Source organism: Mytilus galloprovincialis, chromosome 8, assembly GCF_965363235.1.
Source record: "Mytilus galloprovincialis chromosome 8, xbMytGall1.hap1.1, whole genome shotgun sequence".
Taxonomy (NCBI): Eukaryota; Metazoa; Mollusca; class Bivalvia; order Mytilida; family Mytilidae; genus Mytilus; species Mytilus galloprovincialis.
In genome coordinates this window covers 89649504-89670167 of record NC_134845.1, presented here as the reverse complement: position 1 = coordinate 89670167, position 20664 = coordinate 89649504, and the positions used below count along the sequence as shown (strand labels likewise).

Below are 20664 nucleotides of genomic sequence, written 5' to 3'. Positions count from 1 at the left end.
AATAATTTCAATTGAAAGAATGATTAGAAAAAAGTAAATTCATAATTGAATTTTATTATTACTTTAGATAATCAAAAGCTTAGTGTGTAATCAATTCAATCAAGTCCACGCAGGACGTTCAGTTTATCAATGTGTCTTTGATAACTAAATTAGAACCACAGTGTATTTGTATGGTAATCTATTTGGTTGAATATCGATTTCCCATAAATTTTAGATAGGAACGAAAGTAGATTTTAGGGAATTCCTCATCACTGGTTAAGGGTATTCCTCGTCACTAGTTAAGGGTAAATAAGGTTGGAGTTTATAACCAAAATGGCAGGTAATAACCCATTTTCACCTTTTCATTCCATTCTGTTTCACCAACAGTTCCTTTATAACAAACTTTGGTTTATTAAACATGTTCTTTAATAAAACACAAGCCTATAACGCAGCACTTAGCAATGATAGATGCTGTCATGCTCGTAGGAATAACAACGCCTTATGAATACATAATCTATTTGGAAGAAACAGCATGAACGGTTTAAAAAGAGATAGGAAAAAAAAGCAGAAAATAAATAAAATCAACCAGGAGTAAACATATAAATCTGGATGTGTGTAGGTTAGGTAGCAAAAAACAATTACGAAAAATGATAAAATTTTACCCTCGAATTTTTACCATACCATTTTATTTGCTTTATAACTTTGTTTGTGCTGCTTAGTCTTTAGTTTTATATGTTGTGTCTTGTGTACTATTACTTGTCTGTGTGTCTTTATAATTTTAAGCCATGGTGTTGTCAGCTTATTTTCGATCTATGAGTTTGACTGTCCCTCTTGTATCTTTCGCCCCTTTTTTTACAAACTAAGCCTTTTGTTGTGTCATATATGTGCATCGCATATGTATGTAATCAGTAAAATTTCTTTGCTATGTATCCATGGCAATAATCTGCACTTAATTGCTATGAAATATTGCAACAACAAAAACAACAAAAAAGAAATAATTATAATTTCAATCCTTTGGAGTGGTACCTTTTCTGATACATATATTTATCAAAAGATAAAATCATAATTATATGTCTTTCATCTCATTTTTCTGGTAAAATTGCGTCAAACATTTCGTGCGAAAAATAATAATTTCTAAACATATGGACAGTCAGGCTACAAAAAGACTGAAAGTCAAAAAAGAAAATAGCCAAAAAATGTGGAAAAATTAATCTTGATGTTCTTAAAACCCCTAATTGAAGACTTTATTACTCATCATCTGTCTAAAAATAATTAAATTGCACAATTACTTTCATATTGGAAAAATCAATCATGGCCAAAATGCGAAACTCCTAACTGTGTATTGCTTTGTGTATTGCTACGCAAAGCAACAGCGGTCGTATAATATAGTATATCCGTAAATTTATAAGATAATACATGTAAAAGAAAATTTAATCAACATTTGATTTTAGATAATCTATTCTTTATTTAACAAAACAAAAGGTGTCAATTAAGCAAAATTATAATTTTTTTTCAAATCAGCTTGGATTTTCATCAAAATTTTCAGGTATCTGTATTATATGTTTATCTTACAAAAAGCCGGTTGTTTTGTATTTTTGTATTTTTGTTTATTGCTCTTAATTCAGCGACTCTGTTGAAAGATAAAAAAAAAAAGGCTAACATTTTAAGTTTTGACAAAATTCAGATAAAAACCTTGGTATTTTTTGTAAGATAAATATGTTATGGAGATAGCTGTAGGTTTTGATGAAATTCCTAATTGCTTTTAAGATGACTACCTGAATGTAGTCCGAATTGAAATCATAGTTTTTTTTACCTCGAAAAATCGAACCTTTAAATTTGACATTAATATGTAAAACAACATAACAATCCGGGATTCAGTAAGAACAACTTATCACATATTTTGTACTGATATGTACGTTTTTGCATGGCCAATAATAGCCGGAAGTCAAGGTTGGTTATCAGCCCTCGGGGCCGATATCGATATCAGCCCTCGAAATCCATATCAAGCCCCCGAGTTTAACTTCCAGTAATCTGTCAATCAAAGGCCATTTGTAAACAAGTTGAACACAATGAAAAGAAATTTAAAAAGTTACAAATGTGCTGTAAAAGAAAAAAGTAGAAATCACAAAAGTTCCCGTAAAATTTTGACGTCATGAAGAATTTAGAAAATATATGACGCCACACTGGAATGAGTATCGATATAGGATTCTTCCTAAGCATTTTTTAACATTTGTAATTTAACACTTTAAAGTCGTTTAATATTTGCAATTCTTTAATAAAACACAAGCCTATAAAGCAGCACTTAGCAATGATAGATGCTGTCATGCTCGCAGGAATAACAACGCCTTATGAATACATAATCTATTTGGAAGAAACAGCATGAACGGTTTAAAAAGAGATAGGAAAAAAAAGCAGAAAATAAATAAAATCAACCAGGAGTAAACATATAAATCTGGATGTGTGTAGGTTAGGTAGCAAAAAACAATTACGAAAAATGATAAAATTATACCCTCGAATTTTTACCATACCATTTTATTTGCTTTATAACTTTGTTTGTGCTGCTTAGTCTTTAGTTTTATATGTTGTGTCTTGTGTACTATTACTTGTCTGTGTGTCTTTATAATTTTAAGCCATGGTGTTGTCAGCTTATTTTCGATCTATGAGTTTGACTGTCCCTCTTGTATCTTTCGCCCCTTTTTTTACAAACTAAGCCTTTTGTTGTGTCATATATGTGCATCGCATATGTATGTAATCAGTAAAATTTCTTTGCTATGTATCCATGGCAATAATCTGCACTTAATTGCTATGAAATATTGCAACAACAAAAACAACAAAAAAGAAATAATTATAATTTCAATCCTTTGGAGTGGTACCTTTTCTGATACATATATTTATCAAAAGATAAAATCATAATTATATGTCTTTCATCTCATTTTTCTGGTAAAATTGCGTCAAACATTTCGTGCGAAAAATAATAATTTCTAAACATATGGACAGTCAGGCTACAAAAAGACTGAAAGTCAAAAAAGAAAATAGCCAAAAAATGTGGAAAAATTAATCTTGATGTTCTTAAAACCCCTAATTGAAGGCTTTATTACTCATCATCTGTCTAAAAATAATTAAATTGCACAATTACTTTCATATTGGAAAAATCAATCATGGCCAAAATGCGAAACTCCTAACTGTGTATTGCTTTGTGTATTGCTACGCAAAGCAACAGCGGTCGTATAATATAGTATATCCGTACACAGGATTCACAGAACCATTGATATCCGTATATTTAAAAAAAATATATAATATAAGGTATACACACGAAATATTTTCTCTTATTTGTTTATTAGAGAATGCAGTTGTTAATATCTTTGCCTAAAACTATACGTGAAAAAAGACCAAAACTCGGGATATGACAAAAATGAATCAAAATTTTGTATCACTAGTTATATCACATAATGATCAGTTTTTGTGCAAAATATAGTGAACAAAATAAAACATCTATAGGCAACTTTTAAAACTTTGCAAACGCACTAATTCATATTTTTATTCACAAAATCTGCAATCATTAATACATCAATAGATCTGTATCATTATCTATGTCAAAACATTGTTGGAACAGAGAAAGATGTAAAAGCAATCAGAATAATAAACAACGTCAGAGACAACTTAAACAACGACAAGACATTGACAATGATTACAAGTGGAAGTTTCGGAGAGGGACTTATAATGCGAGGTAGTGATGTAGATGTTATGAGGGTTTTGAAACAGATTGATATATCTGAAGACACCAATATGTCTGTATGTGTACATAACATACATTTAACAATGGAAATGGAAGATACACAGCCAGGTTTTACCAAGTTACGTCTTTTGCACACTAGTGATCAAAGTATCTTAGAATTCTGTTATGATATCGGTAATGATTTCTACTTTTCAAATCTTTCATTCAAACGAAAATTCATAATAGACATGTTTCCGAGACTGCATGGGCCATGTATCACCGATAAAGATGAACTTTATGACATTGCATACTGTGTACATAGCAAATTATGGATATCACCAGCAAAGAAATGGATAACACGATCAAATACCGTATGGCCGAGCTACGATGTTAAACAGGCTATTGTAAAACAAGGAGTTCTCTTTGTACCTCTGGGTGTGAAAGGATCTACACAAGAAGAATTCGAATGGCGAATATCCTTTTCCGTTGGGGAAAAATTACTTATCTATTCATTTACACATACCCAGTTACTTTGTTATGCACTTCTAAAAATTCTCCTTAAAGACGTTATAGCTTTAGATATAGATTGTAAAGAATTGCTTTGTTCATATTTAATGAAAACAATTTTGTTTTGGATATTTGAAGAATTGCCTTTATCAATATGGAAACCCGAAAACTTGATATCTTGTTACATGAGATGTTTCAGGAGACTTATATATTGTGTTGAATATGCATGTTGTCCGCATTATTTCATTCCTGACAATAATCTGTTTGGGAATAAGATACATGGAAAAGCACAGAAATTAATTTTAAATAGGTTGTATATTCTAAACAGTTATGGCTGGCAATGTATCTTATTGTTGGACCAAATCTCGAAATTGTATGCAATGCCATCTGATAGTAGCATGGAGACAAGTTATTCATATGCCAAGAGTGTACAAAGATTACTAAACTCAGACATGCTTATGCTCGAAACTGTGACTAATCCTTTTAAATTTCTTATAGAAAGAGTGATATACAAGGTGCTATTAGGTAAGAGTTCAACAATCAAATACATATACGCATACTATTTGTCAATTATTTGTGACCAAAGTGATCTATATGTTCCATTGGGTGATATTTCCTGTAATAAATCTACTTATAAAGAGTACAATAATTATATAAGTGCTCTTCTTCTTTACACACGCCATGACGCTACATCTGGTTGGCTAATGTTATCTACGTTTTTCTACAAAAGAAAACAATACCACACAGCTCTTCATAATATTCAGTATTCGGTACTAAAATGTACACCGGAAAAACTTTATTATTTCATGCAGTTGTCAGATATTCATTATGCACTCTTGAATTTACACGTTTTCAGAAATATGCCTATTGTGCAGTTGTGGAAATTTTTATTAGTAGGTTTTATATGCATTGGAAACTCTAAGTTACAACCGGATGAACTACAAACGGTAGAACAAAATCTGTTTCCCCCAATAGTATATGCTCACTTTCTTCGTTTTTTGTGCCATTATCATTTAAAGAATAGCAGGCAATGTTTGGATTCTCTTAAGGAACTACAGTTCACTATAGAGGAAAACTATTTCATACCAGGTGATGTTTTTAAAGGTTTATCTTACAACATCCTGGGTATAAGTTTTCAATTGTTAGGTTACAGAGAAGCAGCCAGACAATCATTTATACAATCAATAGAATTATTCCCAAATGAAAAGCACAACAGCGCATTCTGAAAATTGTCATTGTTAAACTGAATGTGACTATTATTTATGATATGTCTATTACTTTCATATTTTTTTCCAACAACTTCTTTTATATCAAATGCTCTGCACAGTTATATTTCAAAATCAATATTGAATTAGTCATTCTAAGTTTATATGTTTTTCAATAAGATGAACAGATATGATAGCAATATTTAAGATATAAAGTAAGAATAGATTTGTTTAACTTAAATGAATCACTACACCGAGACTTACAAAATATTGGTGATTTTCAATTTGAAGATGATGATTATGTTGCTGGCCATGCTGATGATGATGATAGTTGTGATTTTGATTTTGTGTCTTAAAATTTAGCAAAATAAAAACCTGTCTGAAACTTGCTGGAATGTGTTTTGAATTATTTTAATGTACTGTATTCATTATATGTCAATGATATGGCGATATAACTTATTACTGGTGTTGTAAAATTAGAGATGTTTTGTTAAGATATGGATTAAATTATATGTTTGGTTTAGTCAAAGTGTAGTTTGTAAAGATATTTTTCTACCACAATTGAAAGAAAAAATGCTTAGCAATGAAGTAACTGAGTTTATTTAGAATTTAAATATATATCATGTGTAAAGATAAATGTATAGTACACAGTCATGACAATTTTATTTAGATAGACCTGCAAACTATATAATATAAACCAGACATTTGAAAATATCGTAAAGCATCTCATAACTAAAACATAGAAATAGGCCAATATTAGAATGTTCAAAAAATAATATGTACAAATTGTAATACTAGATCTATTGCAGATGCCTACAATTTATTATTCATGTACAGTTCATTTATAGATTTTCTGACAGGCCAGATTTTATCTTATTGAAAGCCTAAGAAGTACATCAAATGGTTTTCATTATTCGTCTTCCGCCCTATAGAGGCATAATACAACCAACCTATTTTTGGAACGACAGTATTATCTTTCCGGAAAATATTTGTCTACTATGTAGAATTTGGACAGTTGTGTCGCTTCCATATGATCAAATCTTACCTGTGACCTTGTAGTGTTTACATTTTGTAGTTGGTTGGTTACCTGAAATCTTGAAATCGAATATTATAGGACCAGTTACCTTCAAACACGTAATAAGTTTGATCAGTTTTCAAATGTATAGTTCGCTTTGAAGCAACCTAGTGAGTAAATAAAATTTATTAAATGTTACCTTCTGACCAAAGGGAGTACTCTACTGGACCCCCGGTTCTTTTTATACAGTGTTTCTGATTTGAAATTTAGTATTTATGACCTTTCGCAAATCCACGGTATCCTCATGAAAACCTGAATTTGTAATGATCAAGTTAATTGACTTTTCAAAACAGATTGTTGAATTAGCTGGTAACTGCAGATTATTATACATACTTGTGAAATGAATGGTTTGGTCCATTTAAATAACAACTTTTTATAACGACTTCTCAGCTAAAGATTGTTTTATTAAAAAAAAAATCATTTGACTGTTATCTCAATGATTAAACGATATTAAAAAATATATATTTCAAAATATTATTTTCGCGAAAAGCAAGCAAAAAACAATGGATCAAAATATTTGGTGAAATTTGACATGCAGACTGCAAACCAGTGACATAACCACTAATGAAATGTCATATAAGTTAAAAAGGTAATTACAATGATATGAGTCTAATGTAAATATTATCATTTTGAAATTTTAGTATGTTACCTTAAACTTTATGTTTGATGCTGAATTTGGAAAGTCTGAATGTTCTAAAATGTCAGAGTGTGTACTGTCTTCATATGCATCTCTCAACATTTCACCATTCATGTCCATCATGTCCATAGAATGAGAAATAAAGATTTTTTTAATCTGTTATAAAATGTATAGACTGGTGTTCTTTTTGGGTAATTTGAAGTTTACCTGCAACACGTGGTTTTATCAATTACACATGTTATAGCATCCTCAACTTTTTTTTTTACTTATGAATTTGAATTCACTTTTGGTATCTTAAGACTCTTTTTTATTGATCATAAGAACTTTATACTATAAAATTAGGGGTTAGTTGTGTTATTTGTTTTTGTTTATTTTTGACTTTGTATGAGGGCTTAACTTGGAAGACTTATTCAGAAACTGAAGCACTGAAGGATATGTTTGTAAGTGAAAAGTTTAGTTTGCAGATCATATATCTTTTATGGCAGTGCAGCAGTTCTTTAAGAAAAGACTGCAAATCATGAACACTTCATTTTATGGGCTTAAGATTATCTTTCTTTTAACGTAGTCTTTTTTTTTCATATTCAGTTTGAAGATTTTCGACATGACATACATACATATACTGTAAAACTTTCAATTTCTGTTATATTAGTTATTGCTGTAATCACTTATATAATATTTGTGAAAAACAGTTGACTTAAAAATATGATCTGTTTTTGTTACTAGTATTCAATAACTTATGAAGAAGAAAAAGATGATGAGGAATATAGGATATGTTTGTTTTTTTCTATATTTATGCATTAGGCATTCTTGTTGCTTTTTATGACATTAATGGATGGAATTCTTGCAAAAAAACATGAATAGTTACCAGTCATATTTTCTAAGATACCATTAAGATATAATTGCACTATATTCATAAAAATGTGCATGCATTTATCATTTCAATGTGTATAATACTATTTGTTTTACTAACTGACTGAACGTGCATATGTAGAAAAAAATATATGACGTTGAATATTTGATTAGATTTCACAATCTGACTTTATTGTTAATATCTGATATGTGATTAAAAAAAAATGGTTTTATTAAATATCATGTATATTTGAAATTAATTATCATTCCATAAAAAAATATTGCTGATTTATATTGCCTTTAAAGTATTGTAAATGGGGTAAATGCATTTGTTCCAAATGTCAATACATTTTAAAGGTTGTTCATTTGTGGAGGTAGTTTCAGATATGAGATTTGTTAGCATTGGCAATGATGTTCCCCACATAATTTTGTCTGTTTGATTATCTTTGAGTAAAAGCTCCCTATTTCATCTCCTGTCTTTATAGAGTTATCATTTACTTTTGATTGATGTAAGTACCAATATTCAAGCAATCAATGAAACCAGTAAATAAAAGGTTTCATAGTTTTAAACTTTTTAATGATCAATTTGGGGGAAAAAAATGCGTATTGTTATGCGTTTTCTACATTGCCTAGAGGTATAGGGGGAGGGTTGAGATCTCACAAACATGTTTAACCCCGCCGCATTTTTGCGCCTGTCCCAAGTCAGGAGCCTCTGGGCTTTGTTAGTCTTGTATTGATTTAATTTTAGTTTCTTGTGTACAATTTGGAAATTAGTATGGCGTTCATTATCACTGAACTAGTATATATTTGTTTAGGGACCAGTTGAAGGACGCCTCCGTGTGCGGGAATTTCTCGCTACATTGAAGACCTGTTGGTGACCTTCTGCTGTTGTTTTTTTCTATGGTCGGGTTGTTGTCTCTTTGGCACATTCCCCATTTCCTTGTTGTACCTTATAATATACTGATAATTAGACTAAAACATACGTACTATAACATTTTTATTATATTCCTGACTTGGGACAGCACATTTTGAGAACAAATGTAAGACAATAACAATCAAAACATCAATACCAAGGTGTAAACAAAAACTCAAATGACAGAATGAACCTTGTTTTATGGCTAGCCAAAGTATAAGCCTTGACAACTTTATTTGAATTGGCTAATAAAGACGAACAGTGGCCCACATATGTTTAAACCCGGTGTTAAACCAAGATGCTTCAGAAGGAACAGTAGTTCCTGCTTATATGTGCACATCTTTAGCGTTACTCGTGCAATATCTTATGACGTAGTTGGATTGATGGATTTGTTTCATATCTGATTGCATTGGTAGATATATCTTGTTAAACAAATAACAAATTCAATGACTCCTACCTTTCAAGATTTTAAATTCTGAAATGAAAATTGAAATTGATAAAACACGAGAGATCAAACTAAGGCAAAGGTATAAAAACAACCAAGTAGAGTCATGCAATAATATGTGCTGCCTAAAGTATGATATCAACAGCTTCTAGTTACTTTTCTGGATACAACGAACTCAGAAATTTAAGTTTGCTGAGGTATGAGCTGTTACCTTCACTTGATGTCCTTCATAGTCGACGTAAACTTTTGCTAAGATCGCTTCTGAAACCGCTGAATCAATTTCTGTCAAATTTAAAGTTTTCTGTGGCAAATAAAAATTGGCCATAAGGGTTTTATATTATGCATTACTTGTCAAATCTTGAAAACATGATAAATAGAAAAATCTGACATAAATGATATAAATGTCAGGGTCCCCTTTAAAGTATATGAATCATTGCTCTTAAATGGCGTTTTTGCTAAATTTACGAGCTTAGTCATATTATTTTGAAAACCATAAGAGTAGAAATTGTGAATAACAAATATAACTATCATATAATGTTTACTATTTTCGGGTATATGCCTCATGAAAAAAAAGATAGATGCATGCAGGTTAAAACGGTTAACGGCAACTATGCCATTATGAAAGATACCATTTACTGTCTTAAAAGAATTCTTTACTAATTTATGTTTAGATTTCTTTCTTTATTATATGTTTGTCGTAAATAATTTTGATCTGTACAAATGTACAAGCCTCTCGTTTAAGTTGACGAATATTTTCACACGTGCCTTTACAGACGCAAAATCAGAAATGTAAGTTGTAAATATATAAGAATGACCAGAAAAGATGATAACGGTTGGATAATAAGTTTTTAAATTGAGTAAGGAAGAGGATTAGAGTTTTTAAATATGAGTAAGGGTTATACTTAGTGTAACGGATTAAGACTTTTCTCATGGAAATGACTAGATTAAATGTTAGAATAATGGTTTTATCTATATAGCCAGAACCAAGGTTCGGGCTATAATTATGGTTAGAGTTATTGTCAGGTTAATCAAAGTCGGGATACTGCCGGTAAGCGATATAAGAGAGGTGAGAGTTACAGTTAGGATGAGGGTTATGTTATAATTGAGGATAAGGGTTGCGGATGTAATGGAGATAATGTTTAGGGTTATAATCTGATAAGGGTTATTGAACAAAATCAAAAAGCTTGATATAAGTTAGCATTCACGGTCCGAATATTTTTTTTTTACTGTAATTGCATGAAGCAAGAAAACGACAACCGAGGTCTTTACACATAAATAGTTCTGTATTTTTCAGGGTTTTTCTCGCGTAGCTGACAATAATTCAAAACTATATCTCTATATTTTCTAGTATTCCCATTTATATCTACATTTATGTTACAATTCCTTATTTAAATTAGGATGCACGTGCTATTCTTATCTATGAGTTCAATAACAGCTCGTATGCGTGTCAAAATCGTGCATAATGCCCTGACCAGCCTGTACACACTGGTGTCGGATTTCTTCAACCAGTATGAGCAAGATAGATATAATACCAATACTATCTATTTTAAAATAAAGAGATGGTTTGATCGCCAATGAAACAAATATCCGTCAGAGTTGAAATCACAAGGATAAAACAATTAATGGTTATCATATGACCTCCAAGAATGAGGAAAAAGGATATCAGTTAGTCCCTTGCATTTGGGTGTTAAAGCACACAGAAAAAAATGCAAAAGGTAGTTGTAAATGGCTTAACTAAGTAAATCGGCACCACCATCGTATTGTTGTTTCAATTTCATTTTTTTTTATCATTTTTGTTATCTGATGTGTTTGTATGATTATAAATTTATTTAGTAACAACAATATCGAAAGTGTTGTTTAAAACTTTTTAAAATAATCAAATACAATACGATGACGAACAGTTAACAAATACTGTTCGAAAAAAAAAATTTCGTTAAATACACTAATTCTTTTTTTAATTATTATTTGGAAGGAGAGTTGTCTCATTGGCACTCTTCTTATATCTATAAATTAAAAAAAGTAAATTAAATCTATGATTGATATTTTATCATTTCTTTATATTTAAACATAGTCAATAAGTACAAGTTCAGACAACATTGTCCAAGGGTCCGATATACAGAGAGCTACAGCTAATCAATTGGAAGGAGAACTTCAAACTACTAATGGATTCTTTTGAGAATTATGCAAAAGACTAGGCAAAAAGAGAAAAGGTTGAGGTTGACACTCTTTCGGAGTGGGTAAAATCAGTGAGGTTATTGGTTCAGATAAGAGTAAGTAAGTTTTAAGGGTCAATGAGCACCAAAGCTCCTTCCTTCTTCAATGGCTTCAAGTTATAGAGGAGTTGTCTTGCCTCCATGACAAATATGTTGTTGTTCCAGCTGACAAAGACTCAAACAATCTTGTTTTTGTTTGCAAGAAACACTACATTGACTGCCTGATTAAGGAACTTGGGATAAATAACACACTTGGAAATCCTACATATACACTAAGTGTGTTTACGAAACAGGAGATCCTGGAAAACTACAAATCGGTTCTAATAAAATTGAGAATGGAAATTCTTATCTCCTTTGGTGTTAATCCTAAGGATGAAGACCAGGATCTTCCATCCTTATATTGGATTGTTAAGCTTCACAAGAATCCCTGTAGGGAAAGGTATATTGCAGGTTCTTTTAAGTGTTCCACTAAACCCATTTCTAAAGTTCTTACTGCCATACTCAAAGAAGGACTTCAGAAATATTCTGAAACGACATATTCAAGAAGTGGTGTTATTCAGATGTGGATACTAAGAAATTCAAAAGAGTTATTGGTGAATTTACAATCTCAATCATTAAAACATTGCACCAACATTAAAACCTTTGATTTTTCAACTCTTTTCAACCACTATTTCACATACTAGACTTAAAGCTCGACTGAAAGAACTCGTCAACTTATGTTTCTTTTTAAAAAAAGGGCACTAGACGTTTAAAAAATATCTTGTTTTGAGCAGAAGTTCAGCTTACTTTGTGAAAAATCATACAGCGTCAAGGAAAAAATACACCGAAGAGGATATGACTGCCATGCTGGACTTTTTAATTTACAACATATTTGTTGAATTTGGAGGTTTGGTCTTCCAACAGACTATTGGAATCCCAATGGGTACCAATTGCGCTCTACTTGCAGATTTGTTTTCGTATTCCTATGTAACAGAATTTATCCAAGGGCTTGTACAGAAAGAAGAAAAAAAATTAGCTCAGTCTTTTAGTTTCACCTTTCGGTATATTGATGATGTACTGTCCCTTAATAATAATAGATTCAGTGGTCCCTTACATTTAATTTATCCATGTTAACTTGAAATCAAATATACTACCTACACAGATAAATTTGCTTCATATTTAGACCTTTTTCTCGTAATGACTACTGATGGTAGGTTGAATACCAAAATTTATCACAAACGTGATGATTTTAATTTTCCTATAGTCAACTTTCTATTTCTGTGTAGCAACATCCCAGCGGCACCAGCTGTTACTCTAGAGCTAGCTCAAAATACGTTGGTTTTGTTGAACGAAGAATACTGCTTTCTCAAAAGTTGCTAAAACAGGGCTATGAATCACTCAAATTAAGGTCATCACTCAAGAAATATTACGATCACCATCATGAGCAGATTGGCATTATGACAAAAGTGTGTCAGAAATCATATCTGATATTCTTTGTTTACTTTGTCCGGCTCAATATTAATTTCTTCCCAAGTTGCATAGCTATCCATGAATTTTAAAACAATCATGTGTGTATATAGACCGCGTAAAGATAGTCCATCAGTCAGTATAATACAAAAACAATTAACGAAAAAAATAAAATCTTTATCAAAACTGTGATTCTGAAACTAATCATAAAAATCGATGAAGGTATTTGAAGCAGGTTTGACGAAGTTATTGATGTTACAAAAAAAAAAACAACTTAAACCACATACTGATCCTAAATATGCAATCCAAATACGAAATGTAGGATAGCTATATCCCGTTTTCGACAAGAATGCAAGCCACATATCGATTCTTAGCAGACAGTGCATTTTTTCAACATAAGGCACATGAGTAAAATTCACAGGCTGACAGAAATGGAAAAAAAATATACTATGATACCATTTGGTTGAAAAGTAAATTTCGGCAGGTTTTTTTTTGCAATAACATGCTATCTAGGAAACAATTACAAGGCTAATATGCGTTTAACCAGTTCTTTGTATTCTATTCATATTAAAATATTTTTTTTATCAAATTCAAGTGTACGCCCGGGCGTTTTGACGTAAACGTATCTACGCGCCTGCTAACTACCAATTACATATGAACTTTAAATAGAAACAAAAGTAGATTTGTGGGAAATCCCCATTACCATGTTCGTGTAAATAACGAAAGATTTTACAACCAAAATGGCAGGTCTTTGTCTTTACTTCAATCTAGTGTTTTCTGTTTCATCCACGATTCTTTAACAACAAACTTAAATATACTAAACCCTTTCCTAAAAAAATGTCATATGTAACAACAATATTGAAAGTGTTGCTTGAAACGTTTTATATAAGAAAACATCCTATGACATGCATGATGAAGAACCGTTAAAACATTCAAACTTTTAAAGATAAAATCAAAAATTGCTAGTTTAAAAAAAAAGTAAATCTATAATTGAAATTGTATTTTTACTTTAGTAATTATAAGTCAAATGTTTAGTGATAAACCAATTTCAAAATATGTTTTTTTATATATAATCCTAATGCAGAACGTACAGGTTAAGCATGTCTATTTACATAAAAGTGTACTAACCAGGTAAATTTATTTTTAAATAATAATTGCATTTGAACTTTAAATAGAAACCAAAGAATTAAAGGTGTAATACCACCAAATCATGATACGGCACATCCGGTTGCATACGAAAGTAGGTCTAAAAAAATATTCCCTTGAATTTGACAGTTGTAGAAAATTAACCCTGCATTTCAATGCACTTAATTTTTTCTGAGTCATAAACATGTATGTTGGGTGTCTGAAAGCATCATTCTTTGTTTATTTGATGGTCTTATAAAATATTTTGGAAAGTTAAGGTTACCTAGTTACCAAAGCAGGTAACCAGTAAATAATAGTGTAAAAATTGGGTTGTTTACTTCCGGTGCTGGTTACTTTCTTATATGCAATGAAATGTAGTGTGAAATTTTCACTGTAGCACTGGACAGGATTAAACTTTATTCATGCAAAGTATTTCTTTGGTTGAAATAAAGGTAAATACTGTACATTTTTTTTAAAAGTGCCAATTTAACAAAGACTAATAGGGGAAAATCAATGGTGGTTTTACACCTATTTAGGGAAACTACACGTGCACTGGTGACCTTATTGTACTTTCATTTTTAAAAATTATTACTAAACTAGTTCATACGTTGTAAAAATGGACTATTCGGAATGGATTGAGACACAGAAAGCACGTTTGAGAGAAAATTGCCTTGAAATGGGGGTTTACGGGTGTTTGCTAAGTCAAATGGGTGGACAGACAAGGCTGTATTCAGTGTATAGTGTTAGGTTTCCTTGGGACAGAAAAAAAAGAACCTTGTATGGTCACAGATTTGCATACATGTTGCACACTGAGAAATTTGACCTATCAGAGGAATTTGATGTGTCTCATCTGTGTCATCAGAAGAGATGCATTAACCCTGAGCACTTGTCTTTCGAGCCGCCTCATATTAACCAAGACCGCCAAGTTTGTCGTGGTACACACCCAACAAGGTGTCGAAAACACAAACCCTACCAAGACTGTTTGATTTAAAATGGTAAAACAATAATGGTTTTAAAGAGAAGTCTTATTTTTCTTCATATGATATAATTTTATTTATGAAATACACTTTTGAATCAACATACATATATTACATTGAGACCTTTCTTATAGCTTGCCATGCTAATCCCCATTTTACGTGAGCCTCTGTGTCAAATTTTAAATCACCTTTACAGTTTTGTTTATACAACATGTGATTTTTCATTTCAGTATTAACCATGAATCTGACAAGCATTCTGTTGAAAAATCTTATATGTGTTTTGGTCTGCAGATGACACTTTAGCATTGAGGTATGTATCAACTAATGTCATGTTTTATTTTTGTTTTGGCCGCAAAAGTTTACAATTTGCCATTGTGCCATCTGTATTTTGCACCGACAAAACATCATCTAAACACTTGCCTTGGATTTATACACATCAGAATCCAGTCTCACATACTTAAATTTTATAATTCGTACCAATTTTTTTTTTACCAGCATTCAAAGGGACATAACCCTTTTTAAAACCATTTTGATGTATTTTTTATTACTCTTTCTCCTCATTTTTTAATGTAAAATACAAGAAAGTGGACTTTTTAGGTGTAAATCTATTAGAAATATACTGCAATAAATAAATGAAATGATTTTGATATCAGTAACAATTATGATTGACTGAAAGGGAACCGTTATTTGTCATACTCGGGGAACAGACCAAAAACTCAAGTTACACATAAGGGCTTATAGAAACTTCGGTGGAGACTGTTAACATTTATAGAAACAGTTCTTTCAGCTAAAACACTTTAATTGTTGATTTGACATTACATTTCTTTCATTTTTTCTGGGAAAATAATTACATTTGCTTTATTTTTTAGGCAAAAGATATCAAGTTTTGATGAAAAAAGAAGGAAGAAGGAAAATGGACCAAAACAGACCAAAACAGACCTTCAAATGAACTCTAAAAGGTGCAATAAAATTGTATATCATCTTAAAGTTGTCTTTTGTATCCTATTTAATTGTTTGAATGCTTAGATCATGAGTATATGATCAGATATTAGTCAACACTGCATTTTATAATGATACACTGAAAAAAGGATTTTTCGAAGAAATAAGACTGAAATTGCCGTAGGATATGACCTTACATTATAGTGATTTTCTCTGAAACTATAGATCTGACTGAAACAAAACTTGGCAGTTATGCTTGAAATAACTTGCAATTGGAGGGAAAAAAATTACATTAAGTTTATTTGACATTTAGGTGTTCTTTAGGTGTAATACCACCAAATCATGATACGGCACATCCGGTTGCATACGAAAGTAGGTCTAAAAAAATATTCCCTTGAATTTGACAGTTGTAGAAAATTAACCCTGCATTTCAATGCACTTAATTTTTTCTGAGTCATAAACATGTATGTTGGGTGTCTGAAAGCATCATTCTTTGTTTATTTGATGGTCTTATAAAATATTTTGGAAAGTTAAGGTTACCTAGTTACCAAAGCAGGTAACCAGTAAATAATAGTGTAAAAATTGGGTTGTTTACTTCCGGTGCTGGTTACTTTCTTATATGCAATGAAATGTAGTGTGAAATTTTCACTGTAGCACTGGACAGGATTAAACTTTATTCATGCAAAGTATTTCTTTGGTTGAAATAAAGGTAAATACTGTACATTTTTTTTAAAAGTGCCAATTTAACAAAGACTAATAGGGGAAAATCAATGGTGGTTTTACACCTAAACAGGGAATTACCCGTGAACAGGTCAGGGTATATAAAGTAAGAGTTTACAACACAAATAACATGTAATACTTATTCAATGAAACATTTGTTTCACTTCAATATGTTGGTTTCGGTTTTAACCACGATTCCTTTACAACAAACTTTCATATACCTTACCTTTTCCCCCCAATAAAACATATGTAACATCAAAATCGAAAGTGTTGGCTGAAACATTTTGAAATAAGAAAATATCGAACCGTTTACAAATTCCCTTTAAAGTAAAGGGTCAATAAGTAAATATATACAATAATTTCATAAATAGACAAGATTCAAAAGAGAGTAAATCTATAATTGGAATTGTATTATTTCTTATGATAGTAAAATGTTAAGTGTGTACATGTGATCAATATCAAAATAACTTTTTTGATATTTCCTCGTAAGAAGTATAGGTTATAAATGTCTATCATATCGTTACATCAGAATAAGTGTATGTTTTATGTTTTTTTTGTCTTTCAATATCGATTACATATGAATTCATTTCTGTGTCATTTTGGTGACTTGTGGAGAGTTGTCTAAATGGCATTCATACTACATCTTCTTATATATAAATAGAAACGAAAGTAGATTTTAGATATTCCCGGTCACAAGTTTAGGATAAATAAAGTTAGAATTTATACACGCATTTTAAACTTTGCATTCCATTATTTTCTGTTCCATCCATAGTTTCTTTATTATGCACTACGGTTTATTTAATATTCTTTCTTCAATAAATTCCATATACACAACCAGGCAGGGAGAGAGTTACATTGCAATGTAATGCATTATATTAAGAGAATAAAAAAAATAAACCAAATTATTTACTGGTTTCTCATCCTTCAACTTAATGTAAGCAAAGGATCTCACAGTCACTCGCTGAAAAATAAATTCGTCGATACTTTATGAAAACAAACGAAACAGATGAAATAAAGTTCTTGCAATATTGCAGATTCTTGCAATAACAAAACCATTTAGTATCCGTGTGCTCTTGGTACAAAATGGTAATACGCAGCACAAAAATGACATTCCATCTGCTTAACAAGTATTAACGAACTTATTTAAAGTATATTTGATTATTTTAGACCTCTGTTAATTAAAATTTAACATTGAGAATTTAAAGTACGAAACAAATAAAAATGCACAAAATATTCAGAATTATAAATCACTCATATTACGTATTTAGTTTTCTCTTAATATAGACAGGTCATACTTTTGCAAAATAGATGTATTGTTTTTTTTTATTATAATTTATTAAATAAAAAGCAACTCATATCTCATCAGACAGAAAATTGTACTTAGAAGTTGTTCCATACACGGCTAAGAAAATATATAATGATACTTGCACATCATAAAATGATTTATTCACATCATATAAAGGTGTTTGCACATCGTATAATAAAAGTGCACATCATTTTATTATAAATGCACATATTAATGAAACAAGACATATCAATACAGTTTTTAGTTCCATATAATTTAATGTTAATAGACATTTGTCAGATTAGAGAATGTAGCAATTGATATATGTGCTGAAAATATTATATAAAAAATTGACCAAAACTCGAGATATGACAAAACTAAAGCATTAGTTTGTATCACTTGTTTAATCTATGAGTTTGACTGTCCCTCTTGTATCTTTCCTTCCTTTGTTATACCACAACTAGTTTTAATCAAAATATAATGTTTTTTTAGCGAAATAATTAATATTTAATTAATCTTTAAACTATTTAAAGACTTTGCATACAAATTCATTCAATTATTTTTACAGAATCATCAACACAAAATGCATCAATAGCTGTGTATCATTATCTATGTCAGAACATTGTTGGAACAGAGGAGGATGTAAAAACACTCAGAATGATGAACAATGTCAGAGACAATTTACAGAGCGACAAGACATGGACAGTAATTACAAGTGGAAGTTTCGGAGAGGGACTACAGATGCGAGGTAGTGATCTCGATGTTATGGTGGTTGTAGAAGTGATTGAGGTTTGTGAAGACACAGACATTGATTTCAATGCTGATACAAAACGTTTTACAATGGAAATGGAAGATACACAGCCATGTTCCACTAAGCTACGTCCAGTGCACAGTAATTACTTTAGTATTTTAAAAGTTTGTAATGAAATTGGTGGGGATTTCTACTTTTCAAATCTTTCATTTAAACAAACATTTTCATCCGACATTTTGTCGACTGTGCATGGGCCTTGTATGTCCGACGACAATGGATTATATGACATTGCATACTTTTTACATTGTACATCATGGATAACACCAGCAAAACATTGGATAACACGATCAAATAATTCATGGCCGAGTTACGATGTTAAACAAGCTATTGTAAAACACGGTGTTCTATTTGTACCTATAGGTGTTAAAGGATCTACACAAGAAGAATTAGAATGGCGAATATCCTTTTCCGTTGGTGAAAAACTACTAATTTATTCATTTACACATACACAATTACTATGTTATGCACTTATGAAAATTCTTCTTAAAGACGTAATAGCTTTAGACATAGATTGTAAAGAATTGCTTTGTTCATATTTTATGAAAACAATATTGTTTTGGATATGTGAGGAATTACCTTTATCAATATGGAAACCTGAAAACTTGATTTCTTGTTACATGAGATGTTTCAGGAGACTTATATATTGTGTTGAATACTCACTTTGTCCGCATTATTTTATTCCCGAGAACAATCTCTTCGGGATTAAGATACAAGGAAAAGCACAGAAATTACTTTTAAATAGGTTGTATATTCTAAACAGTTATGGCTGGCATGGTATTTTATTGTCGGACCAAATCTCTAGTATTTGGAATGCATTGCCGTCGGATATAAGCAAAGCGACAAGTTATTTTTATGCCAACAGCGTTGAAAGATTATTAAACTCATTTGTGTTTGCTTGCGACATTTTACGTTTTATGTTTGATTATGTTTTGGAAAAATGTATACACAAGGTATTGTCAAGTCAGAGTTCAAAAATCAGATACCTGTTCACATACTATTTGTCAAAATTTTGTTGCAAAAGTGAGAGATTTCTGCAATTGGAGGATACTTCATGTAATAAATCTATTTATAAAAAGTATAATACTGATAGAAGTATTCTTCTTCTTAACACACGTCACGACGCTGTATCAGGGTGGCTGATGTTAGCCTTGCTGTTCTATAAAAGAAAACAATACGATACTTCTCTCCGCATTATTCAGTATTCACTACTTAAATGTACACCGGAAAAACTTTATCAATACATGCAGTTTTCAGATATTCACTATGAACTTTTTGATTTACACGTATTCAGGAATATGCATACTGTTCAGTTATGGACATATTTTACTATTAGATTTAATGAGCATTGACAACTCCAGTTTACTTCCAGATGAATTGCAAATGGAAGAAAAACAATTTATTCCCCTAATAGTATATGCTCATTTTCTTCGTTTTTTATGTCATTATCATTTAAAGAATAGCAGGCAATGCTGGGATTCCATTATGGATCTACAGGTGACTATAGAAGAAAACTATTTCATACCAAGTGACGATTTTAAAGGTTTGTCTTACAATATCCTGGGTATAGGTTTTCAAATGTTAGGAGACAAAGAAGCAGCCAGACAATCATTTATGCCATCAACCAAAGTATACCCAATTGAAAAGCACAACAGCGCATTCAAGAGATTGTCATTGATAAACTGAATGTGATTGTTCCTGTGTTTATTATTGTGTGGGTACGCTTACTGATGTTCTTTTTCGATATAGTGTACTACAGTAGTATTTCTAATTAAATGAGTGAATGAAATATGTTTCTAAATTAAAATATACTTAGTTACTGTAAG

General features: G+C 31.0%; 1 protein-coding gene and 1 long non-coding RNA gene across 2 annotated transcripts; both read left to right on the top strand.

Moving 5' to 3' along the window:
* Positions 1–3529: 3529 nt before the first annotated feature.
* On the top strand, positions 3530–5427 carry LOC143043817 (uncharacterized). The gene is made up of 2 exons (XM_076215995.1): positions 3530–4819; positions 5348–5427. The coding sequence occupies exons 1-2, from the start codon at positions 3664–3666 to the stop codon at positions 5425–5427; spliced, it is 1236 nt and encodes a 411-aa protein (XP_076072110.1). The 5' UTR covers positions 3530–3663.
* An 8753-nt stretch (positions 5428–14180) lies between these two features.
* LOC143042800 (uncharacterized) lies at positions 14181–16073 on the top strand. The gene is made up of 3 exons (XR_012968131.1): positions 14181–14561; positions 15317–15396; positions 15956–16073. It is a non-coding gene; the product is annotated as an uncharacterized LOC143042800 (long non-coding RNA).
* Positions 16074–20664: the final 4591 nt, after the last annotated feature.